Below are 18,218 nucleotides of genomic sequence, written 5' to 3'. Positions count from 1 at the left end.
GTTATAGTGGAGTAATCTTGAGAAATGCTTTGATGATCAAGTTCAAAGTTTCTATGCTTAACCTAGCACAAAATAGTTGGGCACCTTTATCCTAAGCTGTTACACAAAAGATCCCACTGCTTTTGATTTTGCCCTCAGTTCTTTACTGTATTAGCTAGCCCAATAGGATCTCATTTCCAAAAGAGAAACTCAACTAGACACTAGCCAAATGTTGTCCTTTTAATACCCTGAAGGGCAGGCCATGTGCCATCAAGCAGAATCACAGGGGCCCCATGACTCATGGTGGGGGAAACTGGAACTATCACCAGAACTCTGCTCCTATAGACAACAAGAACACAAGCACACACTCTGAGGCATACAAATCAGTGTGGCATCTCTTACGGAGTACGCTTTAGCTGCCTTTAGAAAGCAGAGCATAAATTTTCTAGAGATAAAAATGGAACACAGAACTGAAGACACAAACCTTAAGCACTTTACATGTCTTCCCCTGAGATATCAAATCATGTTCAACAATGTACTAAAAGGCTGTTTCAAACTCACGTACATGTTGGACCAAAGGCAAACATATGTCATTATTCCTTCTTTGTTAAACTATTGTACTCAATTGTTCCACGGATGTTTTGGACAGTTTACATGATTAGCAAGGACACAGAAACAAGAAAAAATAACTAACAATAAAGATCTCTATAACGGAATTTACAAGGCATTCAGATGCTCATCTAAACTAGTCCATCACTGTGTGAGTAACTGATTGGTTTGTTTTTGAAAGCTAAGTTACCTTCTTGACCTCAACAGATCACTATGTTGATTCACTCTGAATCTTAAGGTGCCTGAATATAATTTGCTCATGATTAACTGTTAACTTGTTAGTCCAATTAGAATAATCAGCTTTATAAATTCAGCCCATTTAAAGCACCAAACATTCTGGGGTCCCAAAATTAGCTCTGCATCACACATGAATCAAGGAGTATCAAATAACGAATACAACTTATTCTAATAAAAAGGTATAGAGCTTGTTTATCCTCTCATTGGAAATTCTAAAAGTACTCACTTTTTTACTGAATAATTTTTACAAAAAGAAGACAGTTACTAAAAATATATTGAATATTTAGGCTAACACTTCAGGTATCAGTACAAGATGCCTGGTCTGGGAAATTAAAACCAATCATCTCTCCTTTCCCACTATCGCCACTGTAGGCTCCCTGCACTTTTCCCAGGAACTATTATAAAAGCTTCCTTCCTTCCATTCTCTTCATTTCTTCTGATTACTACTGAATGATTAGTCTTAAGCCTACCTTCACTTTCTAGTCTTAATGTTCCCAACATTCTGGCTAAATTATACTGTGGGGGCAACTAGGTAGTGCAGTGGATAGATCACCGGCCCTGGAGTCAGGAGGACCTGAGTTCAAATCCAACCTCAGAGACTTGACACTTACTACCTGTATGGCTCTGGGTAAGTCACTTAACCCTCATTGCCCCCCCCCCCCCCACAAATTATACTATTTGCTATTTTGTAAAATCTCTCTATACTATCCTGTATTCAAAAGTCTGTTAATGCAATGCTGCTTCTCAAATATCTCCTTTACCCCTTGCCTGATCCGTCCCTATCAACATTTTATTAGGACTTTGAAGCCCATTTCAAATATCACCTCTTCCATATGACTTCTGAGGATTTCTCAAACATGTCCTTGGAGAGACAGACTGGAGTCTCAGTTTGCTTTACTTTAGACTAGGTCAATAGTGATATCAATATTAATAATGATAGCCTTTACATAGTGCTTTATAAAAAACAAAAACAAAAACAAAAAAAACCAACTTGCTGCTTTCCCAGCAGGTTAACACACTGGTTGAGTCTGAATGAAACCCTGCTAGTTGCCCCCACCCTCCATACAGTTCCATCTATATTTTTACTGGCTTGCTGAAGGAAAATCAGAAAAGATCCACTCTTATTGCCAATCCTGACTGCATTAAAGGCAACATCTCACCCCTTCCACTATTAGACACCACCTTCCTTTTCTCCACATACACTCTCCACTGAAGGCCAGTTCTAGACTCTAGCGACAGTACAATTCATGACAAAAATGACTTTCACTATTTCTCTGCACTATTCTTTTGCCATGGTTCTTTTGAGTTCCCTGTAGTCCCAGAATCAAGTACAGTTTCTGATAGATCCCCCTGAGTTCCCTGCAGGGTGACTCCCAAAGTCCTCTTTAGCCTCTACGTCCTCGATGCCCCCATTCTCCCGTGCATGTGGACACAGGGAATCTTCTGAAGTCTCATTAGCTGGACAGGACCTCTTCCTCAAATGAACTCTTAATTAAATATATTCATACTCTTATAGGACTGAAGACTTAACTACTATTGAATAGTAACAACAATAGCCAGACCTAGCACTCATATAACAATTTAAGTTGCAAAGTGCTTTATGAGTATTATCTCATTTTGGTCTCATAAAAACTTTAGGAGAGAGGTACTATTATTTCCCACATTTTATAGATAAGGAAGCTGAAGCTGAAAAAGATTCAGTGACTTGTCTAAGATCACACAGCTAATAAGTGTCAGGCAGGATTCAAACTCAGGTCTTCCTAAGTCCAGGTCCTGCATTCTATCCAATGCATCATCGTTTTTGTCTTTGCAGTCTCACCATCTAGCATGGTGAGACTGCACATAGCAGACGTGTCTATACATGTTCAAACTAAATGTGTGTATGTGCTTTAACTTCCAAAGTGGATTATAAACTTCTTCAGGTCAGTGTCTATCACCGTCTTTAATTTTCCTCTTCCTATCCAGCACAGTGGAAATAGTGGACAAAAATTAACGACCAAATTTAAGGAAGAAAATTTTAATAAGATCAGTGCTTCAAAGCATCAACCACATTCCCATCAGTGAAAACAACAGACTGACCTCCCAGTATCCTGTATGAAGAAATATTTGTCTCCAAGCAGTAGTAGAAGTAAAAGTGATTGCAATGTGTTCATGTATTAAAATAAGTAAATATTTAGAAGGCAGCAGAAGGTGAGGGGAAACAAGGAGAAGAGAGTCTGAAAAACCAAGAGAAATTTAAAATAAAAACACAAAAAAACATGTGAATGACTTACCCCTTGTTCATCAAGCTTGAGTAACTGTTCAGGGACTTTGGGGGAGTTCAAAGCCTGCCTTAGGCACTGAATGCTCAGCTCAGGAATGACGTACTCTAGAACCTCTTTGAGAGGCAGTCCTCGTGCAGTGCCGTGCCTCGCGGTGGAAGGTATGGCATCTTCTAAAATTGCTCCTCTAAGCGTTGTAAGCTGTCGGGGGGGGGGGGGGAAGTGTGAGACTTTATTGAATATTTATAGCACTAACACTTGGCCAGCCATCCTTTTTAAAGTATAATTTTAGTCTTACTTACACAACACAAGTATGGGTGGAGAGAGGCTGTTATTATTTGGAAGGGAACAGGAGTGTGTAAAGTATTTCCCACCCCCATAACAAAAAGGGGAAAAAAGCCCAGCACATTAAGATAGCAATCGCAGATGTCCAAGGAGAACCTCAGGCTAATTGGGATTGGCATGCAGGAGGGATAGAGAGGGAGGCAGAGCAGAGCTGTACAGCCACAATTCTGTGCTTCCCATCTCTGAAGCACCTGGGACAATGACCAACACTGTCTACTCCTTTATCTTTCTCCCCTGTCCTCTTTTTTCTCAGTATCTCTTCCTAGACTTTAGATCTGCTTGAGATTTCCAGCGGCATCTACTACATGGCTGTACACAGGGTCAAAGAGATTAGGGAAACTCAGCTTATAAAATCTGATTCCAAACACACCATAATGACCATACTTCAGATGGATCCCTAATCTGAATATGTCCTGTTATAAAGCAATATAATGCACTAGACTGGGGGTCGGGAGAACCAAATTCCAACTTCATGTTCTCTGGTACAAAGCAGCTATGAGACCTTGGACAAGTTACCTAAACTTTCTTCACTTAAATCTCGTTTGTAAAATGAAAGGATTAAATTAAATGACTCCTAAAGCTTCTAAATAGCTCTATGAATCTCATAATATGTCGAGGACAAGGAATGGACTTATGATCTCACTGATATAGGGAACTCCAGATGAGGCTGAAGCCTTCATCTGCTAACACAGGTTAGCTCTTTTAATGAGACGTCATCTTAGAGAGTTGCCTAGGGAACAAAGAGGTGAAGGAGCTTTTCCAGGGTCCATCCAACAGCCAATGGGGGTCAAAGGCCATACCTTAAACCCATGTCTTCCTAGCTCCAAGGCCAGCTCTCCTTCTACTATACTATCTCTCAATAATATATATGTCACTTATAAGTCCTTTATTTCAAAGAAGGAACTGTATCTTATGAACACAGAAGGGCTTAGAATGATGGGGGGGGGACCCTTAAATATATAGTATGACAATATATGCATGTACTAATGCCTCATGCAACTATGAAAGGATCCCAACCTTACTTAAAACTGTTTCATATTTAGATTTTGAAATTGATTTCAGTCTGTTCTAAGATCATACCATTAAAATTAAATTAAATAAATCTCAGATTCTCATATGAGAACAGGACCCAATGCAAGGACCAAGTCTAATTCTTAATTAATAAATAGAAACAAAACTCACCACAAGACTATTATATGGTACTATTTTGGTAATAATTGCAGTGAAAATCACCAAAAGTATGAGACTCATTTGTATTCTTACAAGAAAAAAGAAAAAATATCTATATCTATCTATCTATCTATCTATTTCTTGTAAGAACCTGTGTGTATAAAGTATCTTGTAAGAACCCAAATGAGTTACACACATACACATGCACGCACATATACACATGTACATATAATACATATACACACATATGTGTATATATATGTATTACACACACGTATGTGGTGGTGGGGGTGTGTGGAATGACTTCTCTGGCAAAACCCTCTAAGATTATGGTTTTCCCTATTGTTGGCTACCTATTTTTGTCTGCTACAGTTTAAAATAATCTTAATCCCATTTCTGCATATATCCAGTCTTTTCAGCATGTCCCAAATCCTCTGTGTCTTTTGTTCTGTCCTATGGCATAAGACAGCAATCAAAATCATTATTCCTTAACACCCATGGAGTTATATACATGCAAGAGTTGTTAAAATTATTCTTTTCAACTATTGTGTGAGATAGGCAAGTGGTGTAATAGAGGCATATCTAAGTAGCAAGTCTTGGAGTAATTTAAGAATAGAGAAGAGTCTAAAATTTGAGAACAATAGGATCTCTTGTTATAAAGGCCTAAGAGGTTTATATTTGGTTTTACTTTGGTTTTTTTGTTTTATGGTTTTTTTTGGGGGGGGGGGCAGGGCAGTGAGGGTTAAGTGACTTGTCCAGGGTCACACAGCTAGTAAGTGTCAAGTGTCTGAGGCCGGATTTGAACTCAAGTCACCCTGAATCCAGGGCTGGTGCTTTATCCACTGAGCCACCTAGCTCAGTTTGACTTTGTTTTAAAAAACCTCTCACCCCAAGGATAATAAATTAACTGAGAGCAAAAATACCTCACTGGTCCTGAAAGCTACTCGATAGTTGAATTGGGAGCCTTCTTTTTCCTTAGCTTCTTCAAGCTTCTCTCTCCGGATGCTGATTGCGACAGGGCCCAGATTTTCATCTATTCCAAAGTAGTTTTGATGTTCTGTAAGAGAAGAGAACAGGTGTTCAAAAGAAACCAAAAAAGATGAAGAGGCAGGCCCTTGAGCTTTGCTCATCCAACCTCTGCAGCCAGCAGCTTCTTTGGTGGCCCTGGGTACACAACAGCCGTTCAATGTGCAGAAGATGAAATTCCTAGGCTTATGGGAGAGATAGGCAAACACAAACAACCTGTAACATCCTTCCCGGGAAACAGGGAATCAGCAGGAGTCCTTCAACAGAGCAATTCCTTTTTATTTGGGATTTAAATCAAAGCTCAGTACATCATTCACCACTAATAGACACCCTGTATTCTAAAGATTTAAGGACAAAAATAATGAATAAAAATTGCCATTATAAGAACTTCAAAATAAAGAGTGGCAAGACTAGCTACATCATATAATAAATTAAATGGTGTTCGTTATGAACCAGTCCTCTCTTTGGCAGAAAGTGTGAGACTACTAAGTCTCTAAATCACAAATTCTTATTCTGAAATGGACCTTTAAGAGTCATCATGTCTAACCTCTCACTAACTCTTTAGCATTCATGGTAAATGCCTATCTAATCTCTCTCCTGGAAAAGTGAACTTACCTCAAGGAAGCCACTGCATGGTAGCCTCTTCCATTTTTGGAGAGCTTTAATAAATTAGAAAGTTTTCTCCTATATTGCAATTCAACCATTTAGTTAAAAACCCATTTACAAGCCATTTGGTGCAAGGCACCATGACAGGCACTCAGGGTACAAAGATGAAATAAATTAGTACTTAACCTAAAGGAGCTTTCACTCTAATGGGATAAAATAGGTGAGCCAAACAATCAGGATACAGAGTAGATGCAGGAAGTACAAAGAAGATAAACTGCTGCCATATCAGCTCTATCTCATTATATGTATATACATACATATATGCACACATATATACATATATGTATGTGCATATACACACCCACATATGTATGAATTGAATTTTTTGAACCTAAGCATAGAATGCCATGATTATACATGCTGAAATGTTTCTTATTCTATCATTCCAGCTGAGATGTTTTTCATTAAAAAAAATGAGAAAAAAACCAAATTCTTTTGAAGATAATACTTGTTACAAAATGTCCTGGCTATATTAATGGTTTTCTTGTCTCAATCTTTGAAGGAATGACTTAAATTATGAAAATAGAAACAAAGGATTCATTCTAGCAAAATAACATCTAGAATAATTTGAATAGACATTATTTGTAGCAGCTAATGAATAATGACTAGAAATTCTTAAAAAGAAATTAATTTACTTATTTAATACTTGCAACAAAGTGGGATTAATACTGGCATTATTTTGGGGGAATGAAATTGGACATGGATACAAGAGGCACGTAAATTACTTCAAGAACTGAAAAATAAATTACCTACTTGGGTGTATAGTATACAACCCAAAAGTTCTTTTGAAAAATGGGTGAGGGGACAAGATGGTAGAGTATAGACAGGAACTCATCTGAAATCTCCCTACTTTGCCTCCAAACAACTTAGAAATAATACCTTAAATAGAATTCTGTAATGGCAGAGCCAACAAAAGGTCAAGATAAAACAATTTTCTAGCCCAAGACATAAATTGGCAGCAAAGGTCTGTCACACCAGGATGGTGGTAAGGCCCAGAGCACAGTTCAGGCTGCACTACAGCAAATCCAGCAGCTTCTGAAACTCCCAGTCCATAGACAGTGAGGAGATCAGACAACTAACCAGAAAGAGATCACAGGGGACCTCTACACTGGCACTGGGTTTAGGACATTGCCCATACACAGTGCCAAGCTGCAGTTCCAGGGTGAAGAAGAGCACTAGCCTTTGCAGTTACAAGGTAGCAGAAGCACTGGCATAGTTCCAGGGTGGAAAAGAATGTTTATGGTCACTCACAAGGGAGCAGAGGGCCTCACTTGCAAGACAGAAAGGAGCACTAGCGCTTGTGGCCACAAGAGAGCAGAGGCCCGGGTCACAGTTATAGGGCCAAAAGGAGTGATATTGTATGTGGCTGCAAGGGAAAAAGGTCCCTTCCTGGGTAAGTTCAAAGCACAGTTGAGGAGAACAGTAACCATACTTCCCCCTTAGATCACAACACTTTGGAAGCACTGAAAACTTGCAAACCTCTAAAACTAGCTCCAAAAAGAACAGGACGGAAAACCTGAAGATTGGAACAGTGACCCTTAACTGCTCCTTTCTCCTCTCTCTCCCCTTTCCCCACCCCAGCAGAGTTTAACAAAAAGTTGAAAATCAAGAAATAGACTGGAAAATGGAGCAAACAACAAAAAGAGAACTTGACCCTAAAAAGTTAATATGGTGACAGGGAAGATCAAGATGCAAACTCAGAAAAAGATGGAGTATAAAGAGTTACAAGCAAAGATAAAGGTGAATTGGAAAAAAGTCTAACACAAACTCTTTGAAGAACTCAAAAAAGAATTGTAACAATCAAAGAGGTAGAGGAAAAATTGGGAAATGTGATGCAAGAAAATTATGAAAAGAGAATTAATAAAAGACACACAAAAATACCTAAGTAAATAATAACTTTAAAAATAGAATTGCCCAAATGGTAACAGAGGGATAAAAAAATGAAGAGAACTCCTTAAAAAGCAGAATCTGTGAAGTAGAAAAAGAGGTGCAAAAGTTTACTAAAGAACTCCTTAAAAAAGTAGAATTGGTTAAATGGGAAAAGTGGTACAAAAGCTCACTAAAGAAAATAATTCCTTAAAAAATAGAAATGGGCAAGTACAAATCAATGACTTCATGGGCAGCTAGGTGGCACAGTGGATAGAGTACCGGCCCTGGAGTCAGGAGGACCTGACTTCAAATCCGGACTCAGACACTTGACACTTACTAGCTGTGTGACCCTGGGCAAGTCACTTAACCCCAATTGCCTCACCAAAAAGGAAGGAAGGAAGGAAGGAAGGAAGGAAGGAAGGAAGGAAGGAAGGAAGGAAGGAAGGAAGGAAGGAAGGAAGGAAGGAAGGAAGGAAGGAAGGAAGGAAGGAAGAAGGAAAGAAGGAAAGAAAGAGATCAATGGGATATCAAGAAACAAAAAAACAAAGTCAAAACTGAAAAAAAATGGGGAAAAAATGTAAAACATCTCATTAGAAAATAAGCGACCTGGAAAATAAATCAAGGAGAGGCCATTTAAAAATTACTGGACTACCAGAAAGCCATGATCAGAAAAGGAGCTTAGATATCATATTTCAAGAAATTATCAAGGAAAACTATTCTGATGTCCTACAGCAGGAAGGTTAAATAGAAATTGAAAGAATCCACCAATCACCTCCTGAAAGAAATTCCAAAATGAAAACTCCCAGGAGCATTATATTCAAATTGTAGATCTCCAGGATCAAGGAGAAAATCTTGCAAGCTGACAGAAAGAAACACTTCAAATAGTGGAGGATCTCATGAGATTTAGCAGCTTCCACATTAACAGATTGGATGGCTTTGAATATGACATTACAGAAGGTAAAGGAGCTAGTATTACAATGAAGAATCACCTACCCAGCAAAATTGAATATAAACCATCAGGAGAAGAAAGTTGATATTTAATGAAGAGGACTTTCAAGCATTTCTAATGAAAATATCAAAGCTTAACAGAAGATTCAACTTTCAAATACACAATTCAATAGAAACATGAAAGGGTAAAGAGGAAAGATAAATTATAAAGGATTCAATGAGGTTAAACTATTTATACTTCTATATGGGAAGATGATACTTTTAACTCCTAAGAACTTTATCATTATTAGAGCAGATAGAAAGAATACACAAAGACAGAGGGCATGGGTGTGAATTGACTATGATGGGCTGATTTTTGCAAAAAATTAAGGAGTACGAAAAAGGCACACACTGGGAGAAGGGTGAAGAGAGAAGAACAGGGGAAATCATTATCTCACATAAAAGTTGTGAAAGGAAGACTTTAACAATGAAGAGAAAAATGGGGTGTGGCAGTCAATTCTTGAACCTTACTTTCATTAGAATTGCCTCAAAGAGGGAAAAACATACACCTTCACTTGAGTATAGAAATCTATCTTGCCCTACAGGGAAGTAGGAGGGGAAGGGGATAAGAGAAGGAGGAAAGGGGAATGATAGAAGGGAGGATGGATTAAGAGAGATAGTGGTGAGAAGTAAAGGACTTTTTGGGGGGGGGCAGGGTAATGAGGATTAAGTGACTTGCCCAGGGTCACACAGCTAGTAAGTGTCAAGTGTCTGAGGCTGGATTTGAACTCAATCCAGGGCCACTGCTTTATTCACTGTGGCACCTAGCTGCCCTGAAGTAAAAGACTTTTGAGGAGGGACAGGATAAAAAGAGAGGGAAAGAGAAGGATAAATCAGGAAAAATATGTTGGAGGGAAATACACAGTTAGTAATAATAATTATGACTATGAAGAGGATAAACTCACCCACAAAATGGAAGAAGCAAAATGGATTAGAAACCAGAATAAAGCAATATATGTAATGCTTATTATCACCACTATTATTCAATATTATACTAGAAATACTAGCTATAGCAATAAGATAAGAAAATGAAACTGAAGGAATTAGAATAGGCAATGAGGAAACAAAACTATCATTCTTTGTAGATGATTTAATGGTAAACTTAGAGAGTGAACTAAAAAGCTACTTGAAATAATTAACCATTTTAGCAGTTGCAGGATATAAAACAAACCCTCATAAAATCATTAGCATTTCTGTATATTACAAAGTCCAGCAGGAAGAGGTAAAAAGAGAAGTTCCATTTGAAATAACTATAGAAAATATAAATTACTTGGGAGTTTGCCTACCAGGACAAACCCAGGAAGTATATGTACACAATTACAAAACATTTCACACAAAAAAAGTCAGATCTAAATAATTGGAGAAATTTAAGTGTTCATGAGTAGGCTGAGTCAATATAACAAAAATAATTCTACCTAAATTAATTTACTTATTCAGTGCTATACCAACCAAACTACCAAATAATTATTTTATGAAGTTAGAAAAAAAAGACAAAATTCATCTGGAAGAAAAAAAGTTCAAGAAATATTAAGGGAATTAATCAAAGGAAAAAAATGGGAAGGTGACTTGGCAGTGCCAGATCAAACTGTATCACAAAGTGGTAATCATAAAAATAACGTGTTTTTTTTTTAATGTTGCAATTTGGTTGATTTCAGTCATGTATGATTGGGTTTTTCTTTAACATTTCTTTCTTCAGCTCACTGTACAGATGAAGAACTGAGGCAAACAGGGAGAAATACACAGTCAGTATCTGAGGCCAGATTTGAACTCATGAAGATGAATCTTTCTGATTTCAAGGCCAGTCCTCTCTATCCACTACTTTTACCTACCTGCCCTTCAAAATAATCTGGTATTGGCTAATAAATAGAATTGTGGATAACTAGAAAATATTAAGGTAAACAATATATTGTAGTAAATGATGATAGTAATGTTTTTTCAACCCAAAGATACAAACTTTTGGGACAAGAACTCACTATTTGACAAAAATTGCTGGGAAAACTGGGAACAGTTTAGCAGAAACTAATTATACAACAACAACATTTCATACCATATGCCAAGATAATGTTAAAATGGGTACATGATTTAAACATAAAGGGTGATATCATAAACAAATTAGGGGGAAATGGAATGTTTTACCTCTTATAACTATGAATAAGAGGAGAACTTATGACCAAATAAGAGATAGAGAGCATTAAAGGCTATAAAATGGATACTTTTGATTACATTAATTTTTAAAATGTTTTGCACAAACATAACCAATGCAGAAAGGAAAGCAGAAAACTGGGGGGAAATTTTTTGTAGCAAGTATCTATGATAAAGTCCTCATTTCTCAAATATACAGAGAGATGAGTCAAATTTAGAAGAATTCAAGTCATTCCCCAATTGATAAATGGTCAAAAGATATGAACAGGCCAATTTTCAGATGAAGAAATCAAAGATATCTATAGTCATATAAAAAAAATGATCAAAATCACTATTGATTAGAGAAATGCAAATTAAAATAGATGTTTCAGGGGATGTAGGAAAATTGAAACATTAATGCACTGTTGGTAGAGCTGTGAACTGGCCATTCTGGAGAGCAATTTGGATGCATGCCCAAAGGGCTATAAAACTGTGCGTACCATCTGACCCAGAAATACTACTACTAGGTCTGTATCCCAAAGAGATTAAAAAATAGAAAGAAAAAGGACTTATATGTACAAAATATTTATAGCAGCTCTTTCTGCAGTAGCAAAGAATTAGAAATTGAAACCCATAAACTGAGGAATAACTGACCAAGCTGTGGCATATGATTGTGATGGAACACTAACTATTGCGCTTTCAGAAAAGACATTCAGAATGTTTTCAGAAAAACCTGGACAGACTTATATGAATTGATGCAAAGTGAAGTAAACAGAGTCAGGAGAACATTTTACATAGTGATATTAAATGACTGTTCAATGGTCAACTGTGAATGACTTACTATTCTAAGACATACAATGATCCAAGGCAATTCCAAAGGATTTATGATGAAAAATGCTATCTACTTCCAGAGAAAAATAATGTACTCTGAATACATATCATAGCATACTTAAAAAAAAAAACCACCTTTCTTTTTCTTATTCTTTTTTGTTTTCTTTTGTAACATGGCTAATATGGAAATATTTTGCATTACTGCATATGTATAATCTATAGCAAATTGCTTGTTTTCTCAAGGGGGGGAAGGAAATGAAGCAAGGAATTTGGAACTCATTTTTTTTTAAAAGGTTAGAAAATCTTACATATAATTGAGAATTTTTTTTTAAGTTTTAGAAAAGGAATAAGGGCTACTCCAGAGTATATGATGAATTGTCAGGAGTGTTAATTTGCTTCTTGTAAAAATGAATGCAAATTAAATTTGGAAGTAACAAGGGAAGGGAAAAATGAAGCAGGGCGGGGGTCGGGTCATTATCTCTCAACACTAAGATTATTTGTGTCTTTAACTAAAACAATTAAGCATCCACATTTTAAAGAATGCATTAAGAACGGAATTAAATAGACCTAAAAGTCATTTAATAATTTTTAAATGTCCATTTTAAAAATGTACTAAATTCTCATTTGGTACATGATTACATTCAGTGCTAGTGGGAATTCCTTTCTTTTTTTGTTTTGTTTTGTTTTTGGTGGGGCAATGAGGGTTAAGTGACTTGCTCAGTGTCACACAGCTAATAAGTGTCAAGTGTCTGAGGCCGAATTTGAACTCGGGTCCTCCTGAATCCAGGGTTGGTGCTTTATCCACTGTGCCACCTAGCTGCCCTGGGAATAACTTTCTTGAACAATCAGCTTGAACCATTTCTTTGGAGAAATTAACATATATCACATATCTCAGTTTCATCACAAATTAGATACATTAAGAATAATACAATGGAGAACCAGAAAAAAAAGCAACAACACACATGCAATGACTATAACAATGTAAATAAAAAGAAAAACAAACAAAAACAGTAGTGATAGTGGTGTGATTACATTGACCAAGCTTAGTTAAAAACAAGAATTTTAAAAATGGGCCTCCCACCCTCTTTGTAGAGTGAGACTCTGCAGAATTGTGAACCATTGCAAATATTGTCAGAATTAAATACTGGTTCACTAAACTGCTTTTTTTCTCCTCTTTCTTTTATAATCTTTGTTAGAAGCTATGGCTTGCTGACTAGAGATGGAAAGTATATATTAGACTATAAAGGTGGTATAAAAATATAAGATATCAACAAAAATAAGATTTTTTAAAAATGAGATGTAAAAAGAAAATACACTGGAGTTTTCTGCAATCAGGATTTGAACTATGAGACTAACATATATGAGAGTGCCTTATAATGAGGGGCTCTGAAATCTTCCATTTCTTAAATCTATTTGAACCAGGGCCCAAGAAAGTACTTATTTACACCAAATTCTTCTTTCTGTATCTAGTTAATTGTTTTGTAGTATGATTTGAGAGTATTTCTACTAGTAATATTCCCCAAGGAAGAATAAAAAGGCCCATAATAGTTGACATTTATGTGGAGATTTAAAATTTACAAAACACTTTATATATACTGTCTCACTTAATTCTTTCAAAATGGTACCTCTTTTACAGGTGGGTAAATTGGTGCCACAAAGTTAAGTGACTTACCCATGGTCACAAAGCTAGTCCAAGTCAAGATTTAAACCCAGGTTTTCTTAGTTCCAAGTCCAGTAGGTGCTCTACTTGTTAAAGCAGACAAGTGGGCATATTTTAATTTCATATATACCTGGAGCTTGATTAAATGATTATTCTTAGATTATTATTAGCTTAGATAGCTAATGGCTCAGTGGGTAGAGAGTTGGGTTTGGAGTCAGGAAAACCTGAATTCAAATCCAGCATGAGACTCTTCCTAGCTATGTGACCCTGTAAGCAAGTCACTTAAAAAAAAAAAAATCTGTTTACCTCAGTTTCCTCAAATATGACATATGGGGATAATAATGGTTCCTACCTCACAGAGTTGTGAGGATCAAGTATTTGTAAAAGCACTTAGCACAGTGCCAGGCACATTGTAGGCATTATATACATGTGTGTTCCCTTTCCCTTACTCCTTATCAGACTTCGTAATTTTCTATTTAAAGGATTTGAAGCTGAATTATAAAGTAGTTAGATTGCTTACGGTTTGAATGGGTAAGGTTTAAGAAGCAAGTTATACATAGCAGGGGAAAAAAGGTTCTGAAAGTCAATTTTGAAGGTGTCTATAAGGGTTCAGAATATACAGGTATGTGTGAAATTACAGTTCAGTAATTTATTATGTAACGGTAACAACCTTTTATGTTCTTTCCTAAATATTCAGAGGAAGCATATGCTTCTCATTCCTTATTTCCCAATGCCCAGAAGCAATTTATATTACCACAAACTCTGAACTGCCTTCATTACTGGAAGGTTCCCTGAGCACAGACAATCCAAGACAGGAAACTCTTGTGGGTCCTTCCTCTAACTTGCTACTACTTCCTACACAGCCTTGGCCAGTGCCACCACTGTCCAAACACTGCATGGGATGGTAGGAGACTATCTAAAAATGACTTTAACTTACCCTTATCAGGAAGGGGCTATACCAGAATGTAGAAAACGAAATTAGGCTCAGGAGACAGAGAACCACTTCTGCAGGGAGGAGGAAACTGATCAGGGAACATATGGATTACCTGTGAGTTAATGGTCCAAAAATAACTCATTTACTCCAAGGGCTACTTACTGAGCAGCATCAAATATCTAGAAAAGAGCTAGGACCCAAAATCATGTAAAATAAATGACACAGAACTTAGAGTAGTATTTTAAATCACATGGGTTGCTAGCTGGTGAGAATGTAAAGTGTGGAACTTGAGGTAAGGAAGATATGATTCAAATTCTGCCTGCAAATATCTGTTAACTTTATAACCCTGTCACTTAACAGCTCTCAGACTCAGTTTCTTCATGTTTAAAATAGGGATAACTACCAGCACCTACCTCACAGGGTTTCAGTGAGGGTCAAATGAGATATGGTAGGCAAATTACTCTGCAAACCTTAAAGCAAAATATAAATGCTAACTAGTGTGCCAACAATAAGCTCCAAAGCTACCCAAACACAAAAGGTCACCTTTTTAAAAAATAAGGAGATTTGAAGGTGGTATCTTTACAAACTATGGCTAAAGAGACAGGATTTAAAAATAAGGAATAGAGTCAACCATGAAATAAAACAAGTTCAACTATACAAAGTTTAAGAACTTTGGATAATCAAAATAAATGCCGCTAAAATAAGAGAGCTATGGGGGAGAGGAGAAATCTTTGTATCCAATTGCTCTGATGAAAGTTTTATTTCTAAAATATCTAGGGAATTGACACAAATACATAAAACCAAGAGCCATTCACCAACAGATAAGAGATCAAAGCATAAAGTATTCACTTCATATAAAAATTATCCTAATTACTAATAAAAAGAAATGCAAATTAAAATTTTCAGTCCGGGAAAAGAGAAGCCATCAAGTATTGAAAGTAGGGGATAACAACCATGCCTCCACAGCCTACTTATTTCACTATTATCCATGCAATGTAAAGAATTCCAACTAAGTTGGACAGTCAATTTTAGGAAGACATAATACACAATGAGAGGGAGGGAATGGGTGGATTACAATTCTTATCATCAAAAGGAAGTAGTCAGATGAAATTGAACGATGAATCAAAATACTGATGCTTAAACTTTAGCTATCTGCAACACTGACTTTTGTGGAATAGCTCATTCCTAATCATAATGGATAAATGGAATATCACTGTATTCCTACTGTGGTCTCATTCCTGTCCCCAAATATCTTATAGGGATAAAAATATATGGATATTCTTCCTCTTCTTGAATATTTTACACTTGGATCACAGTCTGATCACTGTAATAGAAGAAAAAAAGACCCTACAAAGTTTCAGCAGCTGTTTCCTATGAGGGCTGCCCAAGTTTTCAATTCCACTAAAGAATACAAGATGTTAACTGAATTTCTTACAAACTCCAATTTTGCTACTAAGTAATGTCAGACTTACTCTAGCATTTATACAGGATCTCTCCAAAAAAATGTTTATAAAGTGAACATTGCCTACACCTTCCTCAGTACCTTCAAAAGAGAGGCTAGGGGGCGGCTAGGTGGCGCAGTGGATAAAGCACTGGCCCTGGATTCAGGAGTACCTGAGTTCAAATCTAGCCTCATACACTTGACACTTACTAGCTGTGTGACCCTGGGCAAGTCACTTAACCCCCATTGCCCCACAAAAAAAGAAAAAAAAAAGAGAGAGAGAGGCTAACCCTTTAGGGACATCGTTCATAAAAAAAATCAATTTTAAAATCTGTATTACAAGAACCTTTCTGCATGTGGAGTTCCAGGATAATAAAAGAGCCTTAATCGGGATCTGAGCATTTAGACCCCTTGTCCACCTAAAGTTATTCATTCTTTTAAGCAGATGAATTTCATCAAATTGCTAAGGCCAAGAGAAATCAAATCTTTCTAAAGCATCACAGAAGCATCCATATAGGCACACCATGAAATGAATGTTGAGATGCTGAAGGCAGGCCTATTAATAATTCAAATATAACATGACAAGATAAAAAGTTGGTTAATAGAGCCAATCAAAAGGCTGTAGCTGCACCTGAATGGCCAAGTTAGTATGATTGAGGGATTTTGGGGGGGTTCCCAGAACTATGGCTAGACCTTTATCTTTATACCCCCACCCCAGCCCAGTCAATAATTCAACAAACTCTTAGCAAAAAGCCTAATACCCCAAGGAAGGGTGCTGAGACCCTGGGGATACAACCATCTCTAACCTAGGGGGGTGGATAAAGGGAGAATGCAACAGGTACACAGGTAAGTAAACTGAGAGTGATTTCTAGGGAAAGAGGACACTAATAACTGGAAAAAAAGAAAAATTTCACACTGCAGGCAGTAACTGAGTTCAGACTTAAAGGAAGCTACAGAGTTAGGAATTCCAAAAGGTGAAGGTGAAGAAGAAATACATTAATTACAGGAAGGGAGGAAGGCAAGAAGGGGAGTGCCAGTATAGTCCAAGAGAAAGAGCAGAAATCGAGAAAATGTCCAATTTGAAGACCAGCTAATAAGATAGTTTGGCTGAAACCTGGAGTATATGAGAAGGAATATTTAATTGATCTGGAATCTATATGTCAGATTGTGAAGGAATGTAAAATTCCAGGAAAGAGGGAAGAAGGGAGGGAAGGGGGGAGGGAGAGACAGACAGACAGAGACAGAGAAAACACACACACACACACACACACACACAGTAGGCAATTAGGGTCCACTGAAATTTTTTTTTAGTGCAAAAGTGACATGAACAGGATTGCTTTAGAGGGCTATTAATCTGGTAGTTGGTAGGATAGATTACAGAAGGGAGAAGAAGACCAATTAAGAAGCTATTTCAGAAAAAAAAAAAAAAAAGGAACTGTGGGATATGGATGCTGATTGGACCATACTATTTCTTTTGTTTTTGGTGCTGTTGGTTTTCTGTTTTGAGGTTTTTCCTTTTTTCTCTGATTCTTCTCTTATAACATGACTAATGCAGAAATGTTTAATGTTATTATGTGTATATAACCTATATAAGATTACCTGCTGTCTAGGGGAAGGGGGAAGGAGGGGAGGGAGGAAGAAAAATTTGAAATTGGAAATTTTATATAAACAAATGTTGAAAACTATTTCTACATAATAATAAATACATGTAATAAATACAAATAAAATACTTTTATTAAAAAAAGAAGCTATTTCAGTAGTCCAAATAAAAGGCGATAAAAGCCTGAACCAGAGAGATAGTTGAGTAGAGAAAGGGGGACAGAGGCTCGAGGTGCCATAAAGGTGGAAGTTTAAAGTTTTTGTGGTATGAGAGCAAAGGGGGAAAAGAGAACAAAGAGTCACGGTTGACTATGAAGTTGTAAATCTCAGTGACCAACATGGCAGTGGCTACAAAAATAGGGAAGCTTGAGAGAGAAATGACTTCGGTTTTAGACATGCTGAAATTGAAGATGCAAAGAGGACATAGAGGAGATTCCTAGGTTTATGGTATGGGCGTGACATCCAGTGGAGATTAGGAATACT

General features: G+C 36.9%; 1 protein-coding gene across 7 annotated transcripts in view; it reads right to left on the bottom strand.

Moving 5' to 3' along the window:
• SIPA1L2 (signal induced proliferation associated 1 like 2) overlaps positions 1-18,218 on the bottom strand; it is a 270,170-nt gene that overhangs the window by 106,432 nt on the left and 145,520 nt on the right. For all 7 annotated transcript variants that reach the window (XM_044002459.1, XM_044002462.1, XM_044002465.1 and 4 more), the window contains exons 4-5: positions 5,525-5,658; positions 3,099-3,287 (exon numbers count right to left, since the gene is read on the bottom strand). In XM_044002459.1, coding sequence (XP_043858394.1) covers positions 3,099-3,287; positions 5,525-5,658 — 323 coding nt within the window. The remainder of the gene's footprint in view (positions 1-3,098; positions 3,288-5,524; positions 5,659-18,218) is intronic.

Source organism: Dromiciops gliroides, chromosome 4 (assembly GCF_019393635.1).
Source record: "Dromiciops gliroides isolate mDroGli1 chromosome 4, mDroGli1.pri, whole genome shotgun sequence".
In the NCBI taxonomy this organism is placed as follows: domain Eukaryota; kingdom Metazoa; phylum Chordata; class Mammalia; order Microbiotheria; family Microbiotheriidae; genus Dromiciops; species Dromiciops gliroides.
This window is presented reverse-complemented; position numbering and strand designations above follow the sequence as displayed.